General features: G+C 36.6%; 1 protein-coding gene across 1 annotated transcript in view; it reads right to left on the reverse strand.

The window, feature by feature from the left end:
- The window catches only part of NAF1 (nuclear assembly factor 1 ribonucleoprotein), a 38945-nt gene that overhangs the window by 12531 nt on the left and 7201 nt on the right, over nucleotides 1-19213 (reverse strand). The window contains exons 3-5 of the mRNA XM_036853641.1: nucleotides 9743-9836; nucleotides 6594-6676; nucleotides 1223-1383 (exon numbers count right to left, since the gene is read on the reverse strand). Coding sequence (XP_036709536.1) covers nucleotides 1223-1383; nucleotides 6594-6676; nucleotides 9743-9836 — 338 coding nt within the window. The remainder of the gene's footprint in view (nucleotides 1-1222; nucleotides 1384-6593; nucleotides 6677-9742; nucleotides 9837-19213) is intronic.

The raw sequence follows: 19213 nt of genomic DNA on the forward strand, positions 1-19213 counted from the left end.
AAAACTAACCTTATGCAGCCTGAAGAACACCTTAAGTTCCTTCAGATAATCGTGTGGATTCTTAAAACATGAGTTTAATCAATTATCAGGAATAAAATGTTCATCTCATTTCAGAAATTATTTCCAATAATTGAAACTCAGACTGGATTTAATATGTAGGTGGTAGAGAGGCCTTCTCGTGGCCTGCAGCTGGGACTGGTACCAGGGTTTGACAAGCACCAGGGTTACTACTCACTGTTAGCTCCTGCAAAAACCACACCCCTAATGCTTCACCTGTATTTCAAGTTTCCAACTGAAAGACAGCTAGATCTCAAAGGGACTTTTGTGTCAAATTGAGTGCAAGGTCTTTCCAGATTTAAGATCTACTCTCTGCCAATCCCTTGCGGTCTTTTCTTCCCCCCTTAACTAGGCAATATTTTTATTGGCTCATATTCATTACATCCTTCCAAAGCATTTAACTTATGTTTATAGAAAAAGCTATTCTACTTGAATTCGGTTTGTGCAAAAATTAATTATGTAATTATAATAAAAAAACCTAACTGATATAAACAGCTCTACAGCTAACACCTGGCGACACAATTTACACCTGGCAGATACAGAGCTCATCGGTGGGAACAGAAATATTACCAGACACATGCCACAGGCATCATACAGCATATTTCATATAGCATCCAGACAGAATGGAGACCACTGGTTCGTTGGTGAAGTCAACCCTGTTAACCACGGCTTGATACACAACACACATTTTAGTTCTCTCTTCTATTAAGTTTACAATTTATAAGTAACCTGAAATTTACTCATTTTCTTTTTTCTTCTTGAGAATTATCGTTTCATTAAATAGTGAAGCCTATGAATGTAATCCAAAGAAACTTTTATTTAAAATGGAAGTTTTTTAAAAAAAGATTATAATACTAATAGTAAAGTAGCATATATATGAAAGAAGGTATATAATGGAAAAAATAATGAATAAAAATTGACAAAATGTATATGGCCCAAACATGCTCTTACGAGTTGATCATGTCATTTTGGGCAAAAGATACAAATGATCTCGACCTATAAAGTCTGATAACAATTGTAGCTTTCAGAGATGCTACCAGGAAGACAAATTAACTCTTTGTTAGATAGATAACGTTTTAACTACAAGAAACTACATCACTGAGAATTACTCCTAAAACATAAACATTAGATAAGCAAAGAAATAGCATGCCAATAAAGTACTTACTGTTTAAGTCTTTCTGTGAATATATATTGGGTGAAGTCTTTCATTGATGGAGCAAAATACATAGTGTCCTTTATTTTAATACCTTTATTCTCAATGTGCTCTGAAGAATTAAACCGTAACACATAAAATGGGTGCGCCACAGGTCCAAATATCTCAAATATCTATGAAAGAGAAGAAACATAAAGTTCTCCTTTAACTGCAAAATAAAGAAACCCGATAAATGTTTTCAAAGGTAATGCTGTCAATATAAAACCAATAAAAGTTTAAGTCATTTCTGCGTACTCATAAAGCCTTCATATTTTGATCATAAATGCATTAGCTTATTCCAGATTTCCTTTCTATGAATCTAAAATAACTGTAACAAGTTTGTTCCTTGCTAAATTTAAATCATTTTGGTGGTACCAACTACCAACTAGACGCAAATAATAAATTTTTGTTTTTGTTACTGCTCATTTAAGTTATAAGATACGAACAAAAGAATTACAGTTGGTAACGTTTGAGAAATAAAATGCTGTCACTTTAAATCTTATGAAATGGAACTTTTTGATTCTTTTAGATTCAGTCACTTCTGCTGTTTCCATAGAGTTGTTAACATTTTTATAATATTAAACGACAACATTTTTAAATTCAAAAAGTAGTAAAGTAGATTTAAACTTGAAATTGTTTATTTCTCAAAAACCAAAGATACCATACAGCCTTTAACTTTTATGTAAAGGAACTGCTTTTAGCATATCTATTATTTTATTTTTGAAAATGTTTTATAAATGATGAAAGGGAGCCTCTTGATTTCAAACTCTTCCCAATATAAAGGCCTGAGTTTTTAAATATGTTTCTGATAATAAATGTACATTATAGAAACTAGACCATGATCAGTATCAGTGTAGATTTTTCCAGTCATTTTCCTATTAATAATTTTTTTTCTTTTGAGACTATATCATACTTTTGTATATTGCTCCATTTTAACTATTTTTTTAAATTGAAGCATAGTTAATTTACAATGTGTTAGTTTCAGGTGTACATTAAAGTTATTCAGTAATACACGTGTGTGTGTGTGTACTCTTTTTCAGATTCTTTTCCATTAGATTATTACAAGATGTTGAGTACAGTTCCCTGTGCTATACAGTAGGTCCTTGTTGTTTACCTATTTTACATGTAGTAGTAGTGTGTATCTGCTAATCCCAAACTCCTAATTTATCCCACCCCACCCCACTATCCCCTTTGGTAACCATAAATTTGTTTTCTATGTCTGTGAGTCTATTTATGTTTTGTAAATAAGCTCATTTGTATCATTTTTTTAGATTCCACATATAAGTGATATCATACAATAGTTATCTTTCTCTGACTTACTGCACTCACTATGACAATCTCTAGGTCCATCGATGTTGCTGCAAATGGCATTATTTCATTCTTTTTCATGGCTGAGTAATATTCCATTCTAGGTATATACCACTTGTTTATCCAGTCATCTGTCAATGGACATATAAGTTGCTTCCACGTCTTGGCTACTGTAAATATAGTGCTGCTATGAACACTGGGGTGCATGTATCTTTTACAGTTTTCTCTGGATATATGCCCAGGAATGGGATTGCTGGATCATATGCTAACTCTACTTTCAGATTATTAAGGAACCTCCATACTGTTCTCCATAGTGGCTGCACCAATTTACATTCCCACCAGCAGTGTAGGAGGGTTCCCTTTACTCCACACCCTCTCCAGCATTTATTATCTGTAGAGTTTCTAATGATGGTCATTCTGACTGGTGTGAGGTGATACCCCATTGTAGTTTTGACTTGCATTTCTCTAATAATTAGAGATATTGAGCATCTTTTCATGTGTCTATTAGCCGTCTGTATGTCTTCTTTGGAAAAATGTCTATTTAGGGCTGCTGCCCATTTTTTGATTGGGTTGTTGATTTGTTTTTTTGATATTAACCTGTATGAGCTATCTGTTTATTTTGGAAATTAATCCCCTGTCAGTAGCATCATCTGCAAATATTTTCTCCCAGTCTGTAGGTTGTCTTTTCTTTTGTTTATAGTTTCCTTTGCTGTGCAAAAGCTTTTAAGTTTAATTAGGTCTCATTTGCTTATTTCTGCCTTTATTTCCATTACCCTAGGAGGCAGATCTAAAAAAATATTGCTGCGATTTATGCCAAAGAGTGTTTTGCCTATGTTTTCCTTTAGGAGTTTTATAGTATCCTGTCTTACATTTAACTCTTTAATCCATTTTGAGTTTATTTTTGTAATATGGTGTTACAGAATGTTCTAATTTCACTCTTTTACATTTAGCTGTCCAGTTTTCCCGGCACCACTTAATGAAGATATTGTCTTTTCTCCACTGTAATATGCTTGCCTCTTTTGTTGTAAATTAATTGACCATAAGTGCATGCGTTTATTTCGGGGTTTTCTATCCTGTTCCACTGATCTATTGCTCCCTTTTAAAACCTAAAGTTTCTTTAAGTTTTTTCATGTTAAATATATTCTTCATAAGCATAATTTCTGTGGCTATTTAACACTCCTTTACACATTTAGCAGAATTTATTTAATTTGTCTTATATTGTAGAACACTGAGACAGCTTCCAATTTGTTCAATGTAAGAACTGATGCCCCATAATGAACACCTTTATCTGTAAATCTCTGTACTTCAGATTTCCTGAAAACTGATTTGTAAGGGATGGAATTATTGGAGCCAAAAGCATGAATATTATTAAAACTCTTGATGTAAGTTACTAAATAACTTTCCAAATACCTTAGACCAATTTAAACCAACTGCATTAAAAGTACCTATCTTATTACATCCTCAGTTGCTGATTTGTGATTGTTAAAGTTCTCATTTGTTAAAAAGTAAAACAAAAAATAACAAAAACAAAACCTGCTTGAACAAATGCTCAAAACTAAATGCAAAGAAATTCAGGTTATATAGAAATAACAGGTGATATAGGTTGGTCACTTTTCAAAAATCCCCTAATATTGAAGAACTCAACATTAAAAATGGAATTCCATTCACTAATTATCAAGAGGAACTAATCATTATAAGGATTAAAGTGCAAAAGTAGAAATTCAAATCTGAGGTTGCCCTCCTTAAATCAGTGGGAAAGGGGGAGGAAGGTGGAAGGGGAAAAAAAATCAGACCACCTGGGTTGTAAACTCCACTTTGTTCCTTTTTAGCTATTGTGATTTTTGAGTAAATGGGGATAATTCCACTTCCTCACAGAGTTTCAGTGAATTTTAAAATATACACAAATTATTTGACACTGTAGCTGATCATTATTGTTATTGAAGAGGAGAGGGAAAAGGAAGGATGTGCAAAGGTTTAACATTAAAGGTAAAACCAATTTAGTGTCTGGATAAAATATGCTAAATATCTAAGAGATCCAATTTCATTTTCTGATCACTGGTTTGTTTAACTGATACTCTCAACCCTCCACACCTCCACCATTATCTTGGGGATTATTTCAAGGTGCTAAGATTTATAATCAAATATTTCTGAAAGACTTGTCACTTCTTGAATTTACAAAGCTTTCTATGTAAAATTTGGAGAGAGATTTAATTTTTCTTTCTAGACTTATACCACATAGCTAAAGTTAAAGATGTAAACGTTATATTTTTATCTGACTTGTTCCAAGGCCAAATGACAGAAGGGCTGAGTATTAATATTATTCAGGACTGAAAATTCAAATGTACTGGGGGATATGAGAAATGTGAGTTTAGAGGTTTTCAAAATTGGCGAAGTGTTGAGTATACTGAAATTGAAATTGTCTGAGTTAGCTATTAAAGAAAAAGGAGCTGTCGTGAAAACCATCAATACACGGAATCATGGAAATGGTGAGTTTCGGCTCCCGTCAGGAAGAGCAGGAGGCGGGCTTCCCTCGCCCCTGCTGCCTGGTCTCCCCCGAGGCGCGCGCCAGCCTGCCTGTGCGTGCAGAGCTCCCTCCCAGCAGTCCCCACCCACCTCCACGCCCCTCTCTCTCAGCAGCCTCCAAGGCTAAGCCCCCCGAATCTCTCTAACCCCTTACAAAGGCACCAGCAGTAAACAGGGTTTGTTCTGTATTGCAGTACTTCTTCCTCTGAGTCAAAAGCACGGAGATCCATACGTGAAACAAAAGTACTAAGCCTCGGTATTTGAAAGGGAGAAAAGCACGGCACCATCCTTCAGGTGTTAAAAAGTCTTTCTTCTCTTTGCAAACTTTCTCAAGAATTGCCAAAAAGTATTAGCTCTAGACCCCAATTAATTCTGCTGCTGACTGCTTTGCAATCGTAAGAGACTCATTTCTCTTTGGTAAATGAGTCTGGTGGCCAGAAAGTAGGTAGTGCAGGGGGGCAGGACCCTGATAAAAGCCTGATCCCTTTCTAATTTGTGTTAGAATGGAACAGCAGGAAAAGCCATAGAAAAGGGAAAGTTATGTGAGTTGATCTAATAATATAGTTCAAAATATATGCTTTTTTCTGATTAAACACAAATTAATTATATCTCTCCGAACAAAAAAAGACACCAACTGTTGCTTATCTAGGAAAAACTAAACCCAGGAAGTTGCTTCTCCAAAGATAGCAGCTAGTTTCTTACCTGTTTGTTTTCAACTCAATACATATTTACTCAGCACATATAATTTACAAAGGAGTGTACTACACACAGTGGGGAATCCCGAGGCGAATAAAACTCTGTCCCTGTTGCCAGAAAAAGAACACCTGGTTGGTATTTACATTCTTGATCTTGGACAGTTTTACGTCCTCTGCTGACCACTCTGAATTGCTATTTGCTGAGTAAAATGTGGGGTCTTTCCTCCCTCTTAAGGTTGGACGTGCAGCATGCGGGGTTGCTCCATTAGTCAGACGTGAAAAGGGACCCAACCTCTCGACGATACACACATTCATAATTCCCCAGGAAGTGCTTGCAGTGACACTTTCCTGCTATCACTGACATCTTTTTCCACTTGAAAAATTCCACTCTCAGCTTCCACCTGAGGAAGGCAAAGTCTAAAAAGTTTTGAGAGCCACTATTCAAAGGGCCTCACAAACCAAAAAAGTTTATGAACAAACTAGGCAGTGGAAAGTCTCCAGCACCTAACTGAGTACCTGGAGGAACTGTGTCTTATTCAATACATAGACCCACTGCCTGGCAAACAACCTGACAAACATCAGGAAAAAACTGTATACATGTGTATTTAATGACACAAACAGCAAAGGATAATAAGCAGTATTAAACCAATGTACAGACAGACACGAAGTATTGAAGAAAATCGGGAATGTACTAAAATTTGAGAGCTCTAGATTGCTCATGTACTAAAATTAATAAACTTTTTAAGATAGTGAAAGTCAGAAAAACCAATCAACAAAGAAACAGGATAATTAGTAGGATCTGAATATTTTTTACAAACCTTTCCTGCTGCCTGTCGATCACTTTTAAAAACTACAGTCTCCTCATTAACTGGAGGTACGTTATTCATAGATTCAATTATTACTGAAAAATGAAACAAAACAGATTATTTCAAGATTTAATCAGAAGATAATGCAGAATTTAAATGAGAATTTAGGCTTTAATTCCAACATAATTTAAAATGAAATTTAAGGTGGGATAATATACCTCAGTAACTATTCCTCTTGGATAAAAAAACAAAGTCTATTTATTACCAAGTAGCACAGGGAAATAAATTCTACATTATTTTATTTTATACGAAAGCTACAGTTCTAAGGAAAAAAAAAAATTAAAGTACAAAATCTCACAGAAAATTGGAATCATCCATTAAGACAACAAATTCAAGCTGATCATTTTCTCAAGCAAGTGTTACCCAAAAAAGAATAATCTCACATTTAGTCACTAACTCCTGTTTTAGAAGAAATCAGTCTTCTTTCTCACCCTAGAAATTCTTTTCTGCAAAGCACTGATTACTTACTGATATATGAAAAAGTTAGATTTCACAAATACATTTTCCTCTGAACAGCTGAAGTAAGAATGATAGAACTCCCAGTAATTTTTATCATTTCCCTTCTCAAAAGGCAAAAAGCATTATTCCACTGGTCTGGCAGAATCTTCAATTCGTGTAAGTGCCACAAATGTCAAACAACCAATCTACCACAGCAAAGAGGAAAACAAACACATACACACCTCAAACAGACACACACACACAATAGGTTCTTAGAAAATTAAGGTGACAAACAAGAATACTCTGTCACATTAAACAGATAATGCCATCTCCACTTGGAAAATTAGCGGAAATACTGAAGTATTTCCACTTGAATATCCACTTGAAATATTAGTTCAGATTATTAAAATCCATTCAAAGATTTTCAATTGTATCCCAATTAATTTCAAGAGCTAGTGCTTCTAAGTTCTGAACATGCACATAAGGAACAGATCACAGGTCAACAATTTTTGAGTTAGATCTGCTCCTGGAATAAAGATGACAAGGATAGGTAATAACAGTGAACACTGACAGAATTTATTCTCAATCTTCTCTCCCTCCCAATCCCCCTCTCAAGGAGTCAAAAATTACATGAAAATTAAAAATCACCTAATCCAAAACCCTCATTTTATAGAAAGGTAAGAAAACAGTACTCAAGAGATTAACATGATTACATGGTCAAATCCAGACAGAGCTACCACCACAACCTACTGGACTAATACTTATTGTAATTTAAGGTGGGATAATATACACTCCTTTCTGTAAAAGGTCCAAATAACGTTAGATGTTTTAAGCTTTCAAAACAGAGTGTGCAACAAGCATGTATTGATACAACAGTAACATGTGCTGTTTGATTCATTACTCTTTATTCCCACCAGGTTGAAAATTTTGTTAGTCTATTAAGATGTGTTATTCAAAACAGTATCCTTGAAAAGCATTAGTCCATGTGTATCATATAGTTTACATTTCTCTCCCTTGAGAATAAACGTTATGACCTAAATTTCTTCTATATACATCAAGTCCAATAAATTCCTGTCTGACTTATTTGTGCATATTAAATACCATAAGATAATTCAAAAACTAGTAAATGTAATGACTCGACAGTGATGTAAAGAGTTTTAATAATTATGATTTTTGTAAAAAAAGTTTCATTTTAATTGGAATTTTCATTAATAAACTGCAAAATTATATAAGAATTAACTTTTAAAATAGTGATATGGACACATAAAAAGATCAAAAGACAGATTTCCATTTCTACCATTGACTGATCACAAGAGCAAGTGACCTGAATTTTTCTATGTCCCTTTAAGTCATAAACTAAGGACTGGTAGACAATTTAGGTCTCTTTCCCAGTTCAAAAATCCTACGACGTTGGGACTTTCCTGGTGGTCCAGCGGTAGAGAATCCACCTTCCAATGCAGGGGACGTGGGTTCGATCCCTGGTCGAGGAACTAAGATCCCACATGCCATGGGGCAACTGGGCCCGCGTGCTGCCAATTACAGCGCCCACACGCTCTGGAGTCTGCACGCCACACTAGAGAGAAGCCCGCACGCTGCAACGAAAGATCCTGCGCGCCGCAACTAAGACCCGACACAGCCATAAATAAATAAATAAAATATTTTTTAAGAAATCCTATGACTTTGTCAACTCTGAGTCCTATTTTTAGGTGTCTATTACTAGAGAGGTAATGGTAGCGACATTAATTTCAAAGTCTCTCCTATACATACTTCACATCTTGGGGCTAAAAGAAATCTGTAGAATCTAGTTCCCATGTATTCCAGTGGGTTCATATTTCATGATATTAATATCGGTGTTAAATCACAGAACTTTCTACTTTACATGTTTATAAGATAAAATCAAAGGCAATAGGCAGATTAACAGTCCTCTACCCACCACCCCACAAACAAAAAAAGACATCCACACCCTAATCCCTGAACCTGTGGATGTTACTTCATGCTAAAAAGGAGACTTTGCCGACGTGATTAAGGTTAAGGACCTTGAAACGGGAGATGATCCTGGATTACGTGGGTAGACCCCACCGAAGGAGTCCTTAAAAGCAGGGAACCTTTCCAGGCTGCAGTCAAAGGGAGATGTGATGAGGAGAGAAGGTCAGAGAGAAGCTACATTATGGGCTTTGAGAATGAAGGGAGGGGGCCATGAGCCAAGGAAGGCGGGCAGCCTCTAGATGCTGACAAGGTCAGGAATCTGAGGATTCTCCCTCAGAGCCTCCAGAGAGGAACTCAGCCTGATGGACCCCTTGATTTTAGCCAGTGGGACCCATATCACACTTCTGGCCCACAGAACTGTAAACTAATAAATGTGTTGTTTTAAGCCACTAAATTTGTAGTAATTTAACAGCAATAGAAAACAAATATACCAAATCAAAGAAATTCTGGAGAAATATGTCAGTAAAAGCACACTTTAAATTTTTATAAAGACACTGTATTTATGTATTACTTGTATAAGCAAAAACTGAATTTATCTGTTCAAACCTAATGACTGTAAAATGAAGTGTTACTACATCTTTCAGAGAAAATTTACCAGTCATAAAAGTCTTTGATTTCATTATTAGTACATGCTTGGATATAAATGATAATTTTTATAAATAAAAATATTTACATACCTAATTGTTCAATAATACTTGAAACCATCCCAAGAGGCTTTAATTCAATACCTTCAGGCAGAACAATAGTGAGTTCTTCAACAGAAGGTAGTTCCTGAAATACAAAAAAGCATTAACCTTCCTCCAGCTTCAACAAGTTAACTTTTAGAAAAAGGACAGTTTCCATGTAGAGTGCTACACCCGTTTCTGAGACATAACATTAAGTACTTGTCATCTCTTGGATGTTGTCCTTTTTAGTGTCTGAGCATTTCTCCCCGCTTCAACATCTCCCCACCTAAGTGACTCAAGCGGTCTAGTGTCTACACCCTAACCCATAAGAACACAGACCTGAATACATTCTAGATTTTTCTAATCATACTTGAACAAGAAACCACCCTCCCCCTACCCCCAAAAACTGCTGTTAAGGAATCCAAGGTAAAGAAAAGAGACAACTCACATAATAACTCCCAGAGACATTCCATTCGAAGAGAAATATTTCCAGTTTCTCCACAGAAGGAGAGTTCTCTGAGCTGCCTTAATGTGGTTGGTTAATTAATTTGACTGTGATTAAACATCTGAACAGAGAAACAGCTAACTTTTCTGGGGCTGTGTGAAAGAGATGAATGTCTGGCCTCTTCAAGAAAAAATACAGAATTCCTGGAAACAGAATATAAGCTTCAGTCCAAAAAGTTGTGAAGGTGTTGCCTGATTATCTTCCCTGTCTAGGTTAAAAACCAAATTTTTTTTACCTCTAAAGATTTCTCTTTTCTGACCCAGCTGCTAACTGAATGTCAGCTGCTACAGAAACTAGATACTGAAGTAGAGATGAAGTTGAAGAGAAATCTAAGAATAAAGCAGACGTTAGGCTTTCAACTAAATAAACAGAGCTTTGTATTCTTCACCTTTGCTAAACGATCACAACTGACTCTTCGAAGGAAGTTTTTCCTTAAGAAGGGCTTGAAAGTGCAAAGATATTATTAATGGCATGTTGGGGTTAAGTTTGAGAGAAAAAAGGTAACTTTTGGAGAAATGTTAGAAAAGACAGGAAAACCTAAATTATACAGTGCATTGCAGATGAGCGTATCTTAGGTAATCATCTTCTTCTATGGGAACTCAAATCAAGGTTTTTAACAAAACCACTTAACCAGAGCGAAAGCGTAACTTTCTTCTGCGGATGCTACCTGCCGATCAAGGAGTAGTTATGAAAAGCCACTTGAAGGGTCTCAGCCAACTCAATGCAGAAGACGTACCTCTGTCTGGTTAGCCTGGCCTGCGTTGAAGGAAGTGATTGTGCTTTATATGTCGGAATTTTCCTGAGTACTTTTAAGGAGAGGACGACCGCTTGTCATTTTATGATATTAAATATGAAAAGCCTTTTCTTGGCAAAGCCATGGTTTGAAAATGCCCCATGTGTGTATCAGAATAGAGAAGGGAGTTCAGTTGTTAGAACAAACTGGTCAATGTGGCATGGAACAGCCTTGTTTAAGAAGTTCTTAGCTAAAGAAACCCCGCACCCTATGAAATAGGAGACCGGAGGACTATAATGCTGGGGGCTGCAGGCAGGAGGCTGTAATGATAGAGGGCAATGTGACAGGCATCTCACAAGGACGCGGGCTCCGGGAGTGGCACCTCCTACAAGAGGCGAATGGCATCTTCTAATGCAGCAGCACAGTGATGAAATCTGCCCCGCTGCCTCACCAAATTATAGTAAGGTCTAGAGCAACAACTTTCCTTCCTTCTGGACTGCGATAAAGCCCGCTGGTTAAGTAAAGCCAGGACTGTGCAGGCAGAGGAAAGGAAGAAAAGAGGATGTGCTGTTAGATCTTTTATGAAAACCTCTGAACTGGGCAGGAGGGCAGATTGTATGCCGTTAACACTTAGGACACAAAATCAGCACTATTCTCAAATAAATAAATGCCATTTGACCACAAAATGGAAGGCTCCTTGTTTTGTGTGTTCTATTAGGAGGAATTTAAGGCCCATGCAATATAATTATGTTTTGGCACAAACCTAAACTCTGGTACTATTTTGATCTTTTTTAACTTTAAAGTACAAAAGTTATACATGTCCCTGTTTTTTTAAAAATAAAAACTGAAGTAGTATAGAAGGATACGAAGTAAAAAGCAAAAATTCCCCGCACCCTATTCCTTTCAACCTTCCAATTCCTCTCCATAGATAGCTGTTAACAGTCTTTCAAATACACTTACTAGACGGACACAAACTTAACATTTAACTTTGATATGTTTCACTTAACTAAAATACCCACATTGTAATATAAGCTATCCTTTTTATCTATTATATCTTCCACATCTTTCTACACCAAAACATAAGTATCTATTTTATTTAAACACTCTTACAGTGTTCCACTGTATAGATGTCCTATAATTAGTATACCAATCACCTGATACAACATTTATCTGCAGTTTTAATTTTTATCATTACACAAAATGATACAATGAACGTTCTTTAAAACATATCTTTGTGTAACTCCTATGATAAATTCTTCTGAGTGGAACTGCTAGATCCAAAGGTACAAACATTTTTAATTTTGACAGAAACTGCTATATTTCTTTTCAAAAAGGTTACATCAATTCACACTTCCACGAATGATATATGAGAGATTTTCCTACATCCTTGCCATCACTGAGAAGCAAACTTTAAATCTTTGCCCATCTGATAGGTCTAAAACAGTATCTTGCCTTAATTTGAATTTCTTCATTAATCAGGACGACATGTTTCCTGGCTACCTGAGTGTGTTTATGAATTGCTTGTATACTTTATACACATTTCTTTTGGAAGGTTTATCTTTTTATCAATTTATAAGAAAACTTTGGGTTTTTAAGAACATTTGCTCTTTATCAGCTACGTAGCAAATATCCACTCCCTTACCTCTCACCATGTTTTTTAGCATTTAAGTTGTTTACTAAACTCTGGCATTTGACTACACCAAATACATCAATCTTTTCATTTTTTCGATTTTAAAACTCGTGTCACATTTGGAAAGACCTTCCCTATACTAAGATGACTTTTAAAATTCACTGATACTTTCATCGCTTCTCTAGTTTCACATTTTAAAATTGTCTGAACACAAGAAAACACCATGCTGAAATTTATGTCTAGTGATTTTCTTGTGTATTCACGGTATTACCATATTTTCAAAAAAAATAAGTCCCCCTCCTCCTTTTCAATATTAGTATATCGCATTTTTCAAATGACACTGGTTGGTATGACCACAATTCAGTTGTGATGATAGTGAGCATGATGTCTGACTATTAGGAACGTTTCAAATGTTAAGCATAAAAATGCAATTTGATTGGAACTTTTTATAAGGTTAAGAAAAGTATTCACCTATTCCTATTTGTGTGTGTTTGGTTTTTTTAAATCAGAAATGACTGCTGAACTTTACCAAATGCCCCTTCATCATCTTTTGATATCATCACCACATAATTTACTGTAAGTTGAGCAGGTCAGACTACAGGGTCTAATGGAGTCCTGATGTCCTGCTCTAAAGACATCTATGAGACATCCAGCATGAAGGGAGACAAGCGAAGGTAAACAAAGCCAGAATATCTGTAGTGAGGCAGGCTCTCACCCCTGTGGTCAAAACACAGTCTGGGAGGCTCCCTTAACTCCTGTTACTACCCTGTTTCAAACCTATGCATTAACAGAACAAAAAGTTTTGCCTACAAATTGGGAGGATCTCTGATCTCATGTAGAACCAAAACTTAGAACACAGACACCACACTTCTAATTCCAATTCAGCGACCCCAGTACTCTGTAACGTGGGAATGCATGCACAGTTTTCTGAGATTCCTAAAAAAGGCCAATGAAGGCATCAAATTGCTTCTTGATGGTAAAAGACCCTACCTATAAAAGTGATATGCATGATGTCTCTATACCAAATGCTCTGCAGAACACAAAAGGTATATAAAGAACCAAATATTATACATATAACTTGTTAAGAGAAAATGAAATCAGCCTAGTACAATTCCAGGTGGAGATCAAGAAGTAAAACCAGCCTTGTATAATTCCAGGTTAAGAGCCTGTCCTGGAGCCTTCGAAGGTCCAGTTAAGTCAAGCAGTATATTTGCTTTGGAAATAGCATTTTGGGGACTGAATCAAGGGAGAAAAGAGATATTAGTTCCTCTTAAACGAGCATGCGAGGAGAGAAGAAGGATAAAGGGGGGGGGAAAACGTCTCCCAAACTCCCTCAACAATTCATCCAAGGGATGTGCTTTCCATGAAGATTTTTGGCAGGTTTGAAGGCAGAACTTTAGAAGGTTCAAAGCGAAAGTTTCTGGACTGCAATGTCAGACCATTAATACAAGATCTGGTCGTGATATGTAGATGTCACAAGTTACCTTATCTACTAATCTAAAGAACTACTAATCTAAAGAACTGCACCACCACCAAGCCTAGTCACTCCTCACCAAATTATCCTGTGGCTTTGCGCTCCTGTAAATACATTACTGTCTAACATACTATTTGTTTACCTGCTTAAAGTCTTTCCCTAACTAGACAATAAATCCATCAACAGCTAGGTACCAGGTCTGCCTTGCTTGTTGCTATAGCAGGAACAATGACTAGCACATAGTAGGTGCTCAGTATAAATTTATTAAATGAATCGGCTTAGCTCATCAGTCCAAGCTAAAAAAAAAATCTCAGAAGAGGTCGCAGACTTTTTCAGTCAGAGCAGAAATCAGATAATGAAAACACAATTCTTAAAATTCAAAAGAGAATCCTCAAGGAATGAAAAGGACCTCAACCCGACCTTCTCAAAAACAAAGTAAAAAAGGCAGGCTTCCAATTAAGCTTCACTGCCCAGGACTGACGCACAGATACCTCAGCTTTGCAGCGGCAAACATTACTACAGCCATTAGATTAAAACCTGGCCCCCTGATAACACAGAAGCTGCCCCGGTAAGATAATGAATGAATCTGCTCTGCCTCATCATCTCCTTCAAACAAAAATCAAGCACTCTGCTTTTCCACGAGTGGAGGGAGGATGTGTACGTGTGACAGAAACGAGGAGAAACACAGACACACTCCAATAACCAAGAAAAGGGGCCAGAACACATGTTCAAGGACACTACTGCCTTGACAGTACAGAGGATATAAAGAATCAGAAATAAGAGGCGCAACGATACACTAAACAACTGAAGGAAGAGCTGATGAGGGACATCTGGACCCTTCTTCATCATATAAACAAAATCAAGTGCAATGAAAACAAAAGACTAGAAGGCTATTTACAGCCGGCGAGGAAGATTAAAGTATGAGCCGAGTTTACCTACAACCCCCATGGAAAGATTAATGAGCGAGTAGAAAAGCCTCCTTCTATTCTGCTTATCCAATACAAGACACTAATTACATTTGATTATTTAAATTTAATTAATTAAAATTAAATAAAATTTACACTGCAGTCTTCAGTCATACTGGCCACATGCAAGTGCTCTGTAGCTATGGTATGAAGACAGGGTCACTGTAGGACATTTCCATCGCTGCAGGAAGATCTACTGCACAGCACTGCTTTACACTCTCACACAATCAAAGAGCCCTCCATTACTAAATATATACCCAGGTAGAGGAGGACCAATCTATTTTCGGCCATCAGTACAAGTATAATTTTAAGAGCATGTTGTAACATCACGCACCATATTAGGTCTTAATGCTAACCTGAATACTCCACTGGCAGAAATGAAGGTGTGTGATAAATCTGTCGTCATCATTGTTATTTGTTATTTTCCAAAATTAAAAAGAAACCAACAACCTGTTTTGGATGTACAGTGTCTGCAACTAGATATAAATATCTATGCACTCATTTAAGTAAAATTAATATTATCTTTATTGATCCAAAATCAAAGAGTAAAAATAGTTTTTATGGATATATTTATTCAAAATGTCTACATGTAATGACAAATGTAACAACAAAGAGCAGACAAGGAAAGGAAGAAAAGTATTTTACTCGCATCACCAGGCAAAGAAAAAAAAGTCACAGCATTTGGCAAATGAACTCCTGAAATTCAACATACTAAAGAAATCCAATCCTCTACTCTAACACACTCTACACCTCCAAGTCAAAGGCTTTCTTAAAAGGCAATGTAGGGTTTCTTACAGCAATGTAGGCAAGCGTAAATTAGACGACAGAATCATCCTTTACCATGACAAATTATCCTATGTTATTCAGAAACCAAATACTCAGGAAGTTCAAATGATCAAATTCCAGTGTTGCTAAGCAGGCCTCCACAACAGTGACTGAAAACAGAGCTGACTGGAACCCACCTGATGCTAGCTCTGGATCTGCTCCCCTCCACTCACTACTTCAGGCTTCTTATCTATAAACAGTGAGAAACTAAGCAAAAAAAGTTCTGAATAATTCATACGAGTGATTAACAATACAATTGTAAAAAATGTTTAACAGCATGCAATCAAAAAGACAGAACATTAATACAGAAATTACACACCAGACTTGAACAAAGTTACTCTGATTCTGGAAAACAGATGCTCACAGCTATGGCATTAAAGAAATGCAAGGTCCTAACCACACTTCTCAAGCAGGCGTGAAAGATCAACCATTGTCTATCAGAAGAATATGATTATATTCTGATTCTCGGACATCTTTATGGTCTACATGGTTGCTCAGTTAAACAAAATATTCAAATGAGAAGCACTGAACATTAAAAATCCATCCTATTAAAAATTAAACTGTAGACACACCAGTCAAAAAATGGTGCCTAAAACTTCCAGCACAATAACAGAAGGAGCTAACGGGTCAAAGATGGCTCTCCGAGGGCTTCCCTGGTGGCGCAGTGGTTGAGAATCTGCCTGCCAATGCAGGGGACACGGGTTCGAGCCCTGGTCTGGGAAGATCCCACATGCCACAGAGCAACTAGGCCCATGAGCCACAACTACTGAGCCTGCGCTCCGCAACGAAAGGCCATGATAGTGAGGCCCGCGCACCGCGGTGAAGAGTGGCCCCCACTTGCCGCAGCTAGAGGAAGCCCTCGCACAGAAACGAAGACCCAACATAGCCAAAAATAAATTAAAAAAAAAAAAAAAAAAAAAGTCACAAACTGCTATTTAAAAAAAAAAAGGCCCTCCGAGAAGACAGTCATACCTTACAATGGTCTTGACTTCCCTAGTTCTATGAAGACTTATCATTGGGGTAGGGGAAAAAAATCAGTAATTTATGATCTTTTGAGGTAAAATTACCTAAAGAACCTTGATTTGGGTTTTCACTCACAAATACAGAAAAAGGGCAGCAGAAAGTGGGAAAGGAACCAAACATTCCAAATGGCAACAAATCCTTTTGGTGCCAGTTTGGGGAGAACTTTAAAAAGTGAGGAAAGTGGAATGAAGTTATCTGACCACTTTCTCATGTTACCCAAGAATAGGGGACATGCATGTGGAGGCCAATTACCTGATGCTATTAGGTGAGCCTTCACTTTTCAGATATGGTTGGAAAGTAGGATCCAATCTCTGAAGTACTGAGAGCCATGATTGGAAACTTTTTTTCCTATAGCTGGTAAAACATATTGGAAAGAAGAATGGATTAGGTCTCTACACTGTGAGTCAACTAGGACCTCATATAACATTTAGTCGAATTCATCAACTTCTCCAGGGAAAGTACTTTTACGACATTCCATGGAACTCAGCTACTCCTTTAGCCATCACCAACAAGCATTAATTTGCCCTCATCAATTACCCTATCATACATGACACTAGATTCACATTAGCCCATTAAATATTTTCACCTAAAGTTGAAAGTGAACACTTCTTTGAAATGTCTTTATACTCTCCTTTTTTTAATAAACTACAATGTTCTCATCCCATCTTTCTCTAAAATTACTGTCACAAAAACAAAGCTCATAAGAATACTCTCGAAAGTTAACTGGCATAAATATAAAAGTAAAATAAAATCATAATCCATCTCCATAAGAAAAAACCTTCAACGATGAATATAACCCTAAGCATTATCTTTGATGTTAACTGAGGAGTCCATACCTCACAGAATCTGAGACACTGACTTTATGTACCACAAAATTAAAAGCACTGCCAAAAAACTGTGAAGCTAATCACTGCCATCAATTATTAGTCCCAACTTTTCAGAAGTGTGAAAAGGTTAAAAAGTGTCCATTGTAGAAGTGACAACATTCCCATGGATGATGAGTGAACAAAGAAACTTTCCCTGAGCCCCTAAAACGTAACCAACACTGGGGACACAACTCTGCTGCGACAGACTGGTCCTTTCACTGGGAAATTTCCTATTCCGCTCACCTGTCCGTCTCTGTGGAGATCCTATCCACCTTTTGATCTAAGGTCCAGCCACGATGCCTTCCCTGACCACCGCGCTGCAAGTCACCTCCCATTCCACTCGGTCCTTCGGCTTCCTGTACCTGGCACAATTCACTGGGCTTTCCGTCATTAACTCCGTTGTTACTCTGCTTTCAGCCAACTGTGTATGCTCACTCTCTAGGTGGAGTCTTCTTTACAGACATTTGTCTTTATTCTCTAAAACAATCACAACTCACTTGTTAAATCTACTGGGGATGGAGAAAGCTAATAAATGGAATGTTTCTGTGCAATAATGATCATATACATGTACGTACACAGGGTATATATGGATACTCTACTGAATAAATCAGTATTCAGGATTATTTGTGCTTCATACAAGCTCTACTGAAATAACTTTGTGCAATGAAGCACAAAAATCTTAATTTTTTAAAAAATCTGAGCACTGTTTTTAAAAAGCACCAAGTATTAATGAAAACCTATCTCCTTTCAAGTATATAAGCCATTTCTTAAATATCAGGTATTTTGAGAATGTTAATAAGTGCCATCAGTATTCTAAGATATGATATAATAATTCCAGATATACTAAAGTCGTAAAAAGCTGAAGTTGAACAAGGCCTGCATTTTGGACAAAACTCATAAACCAAGTTGGGCCCTGAAAACACCACATTCAATCAATGATTATTAACTGTAGAACAAGGTGCAATACAATTTCAAGATGGTGGGAAGTCAAAAACTGTGAAATAATCCACTGTAACTTCTGACCACTTGAGGTGGCCCACGTATGTCCATATCCTCATGTTAGGATAAGGGTGTGCACTGCCAGAATCAGAAAGAGAAAAAGTGTACTCACCCTAACTACAACTACAGGGGTCAACCTAATTATACTGCATTTGTATGTTACCTATATTATACTGTATATTGTACATACACATATACTGCATTTGTATATTGCCTATATACTGTATATTGTAAATTACATACCCTATATTGTGTATATATATGGTATATATACAACATACTGTATACAATATACAGTATAATATAGGCAGTCTCTAACTTATGAAGGTAAATTTACCAAGAACTGCCTATAAGCGTTAAGTTTTTTTCTTGGTCACGTTATATTACATATATAAATACACGTTATCTATATTGCGGTATTATCCATGTTTTATCCCCAAAAGCACTGTGATCATAATTTTAA

This window comes from Balaenoptera musculus, chromosome 5 (assembly GCF_009873245.2).
Source record: "Balaenoptera musculus isolate JJ_BM4_2016_0621 chromosome 5, mBalMus1.pri.v3, whole genome shotgun sequence".
NCBI classification, from domain to species: domain Eukaryota; kingdom Metazoa; phylum Chordata; class Mammalia; order Artiodactyla; family Balaenopteridae; genus Balaenoptera; species Balaenoptera musculus.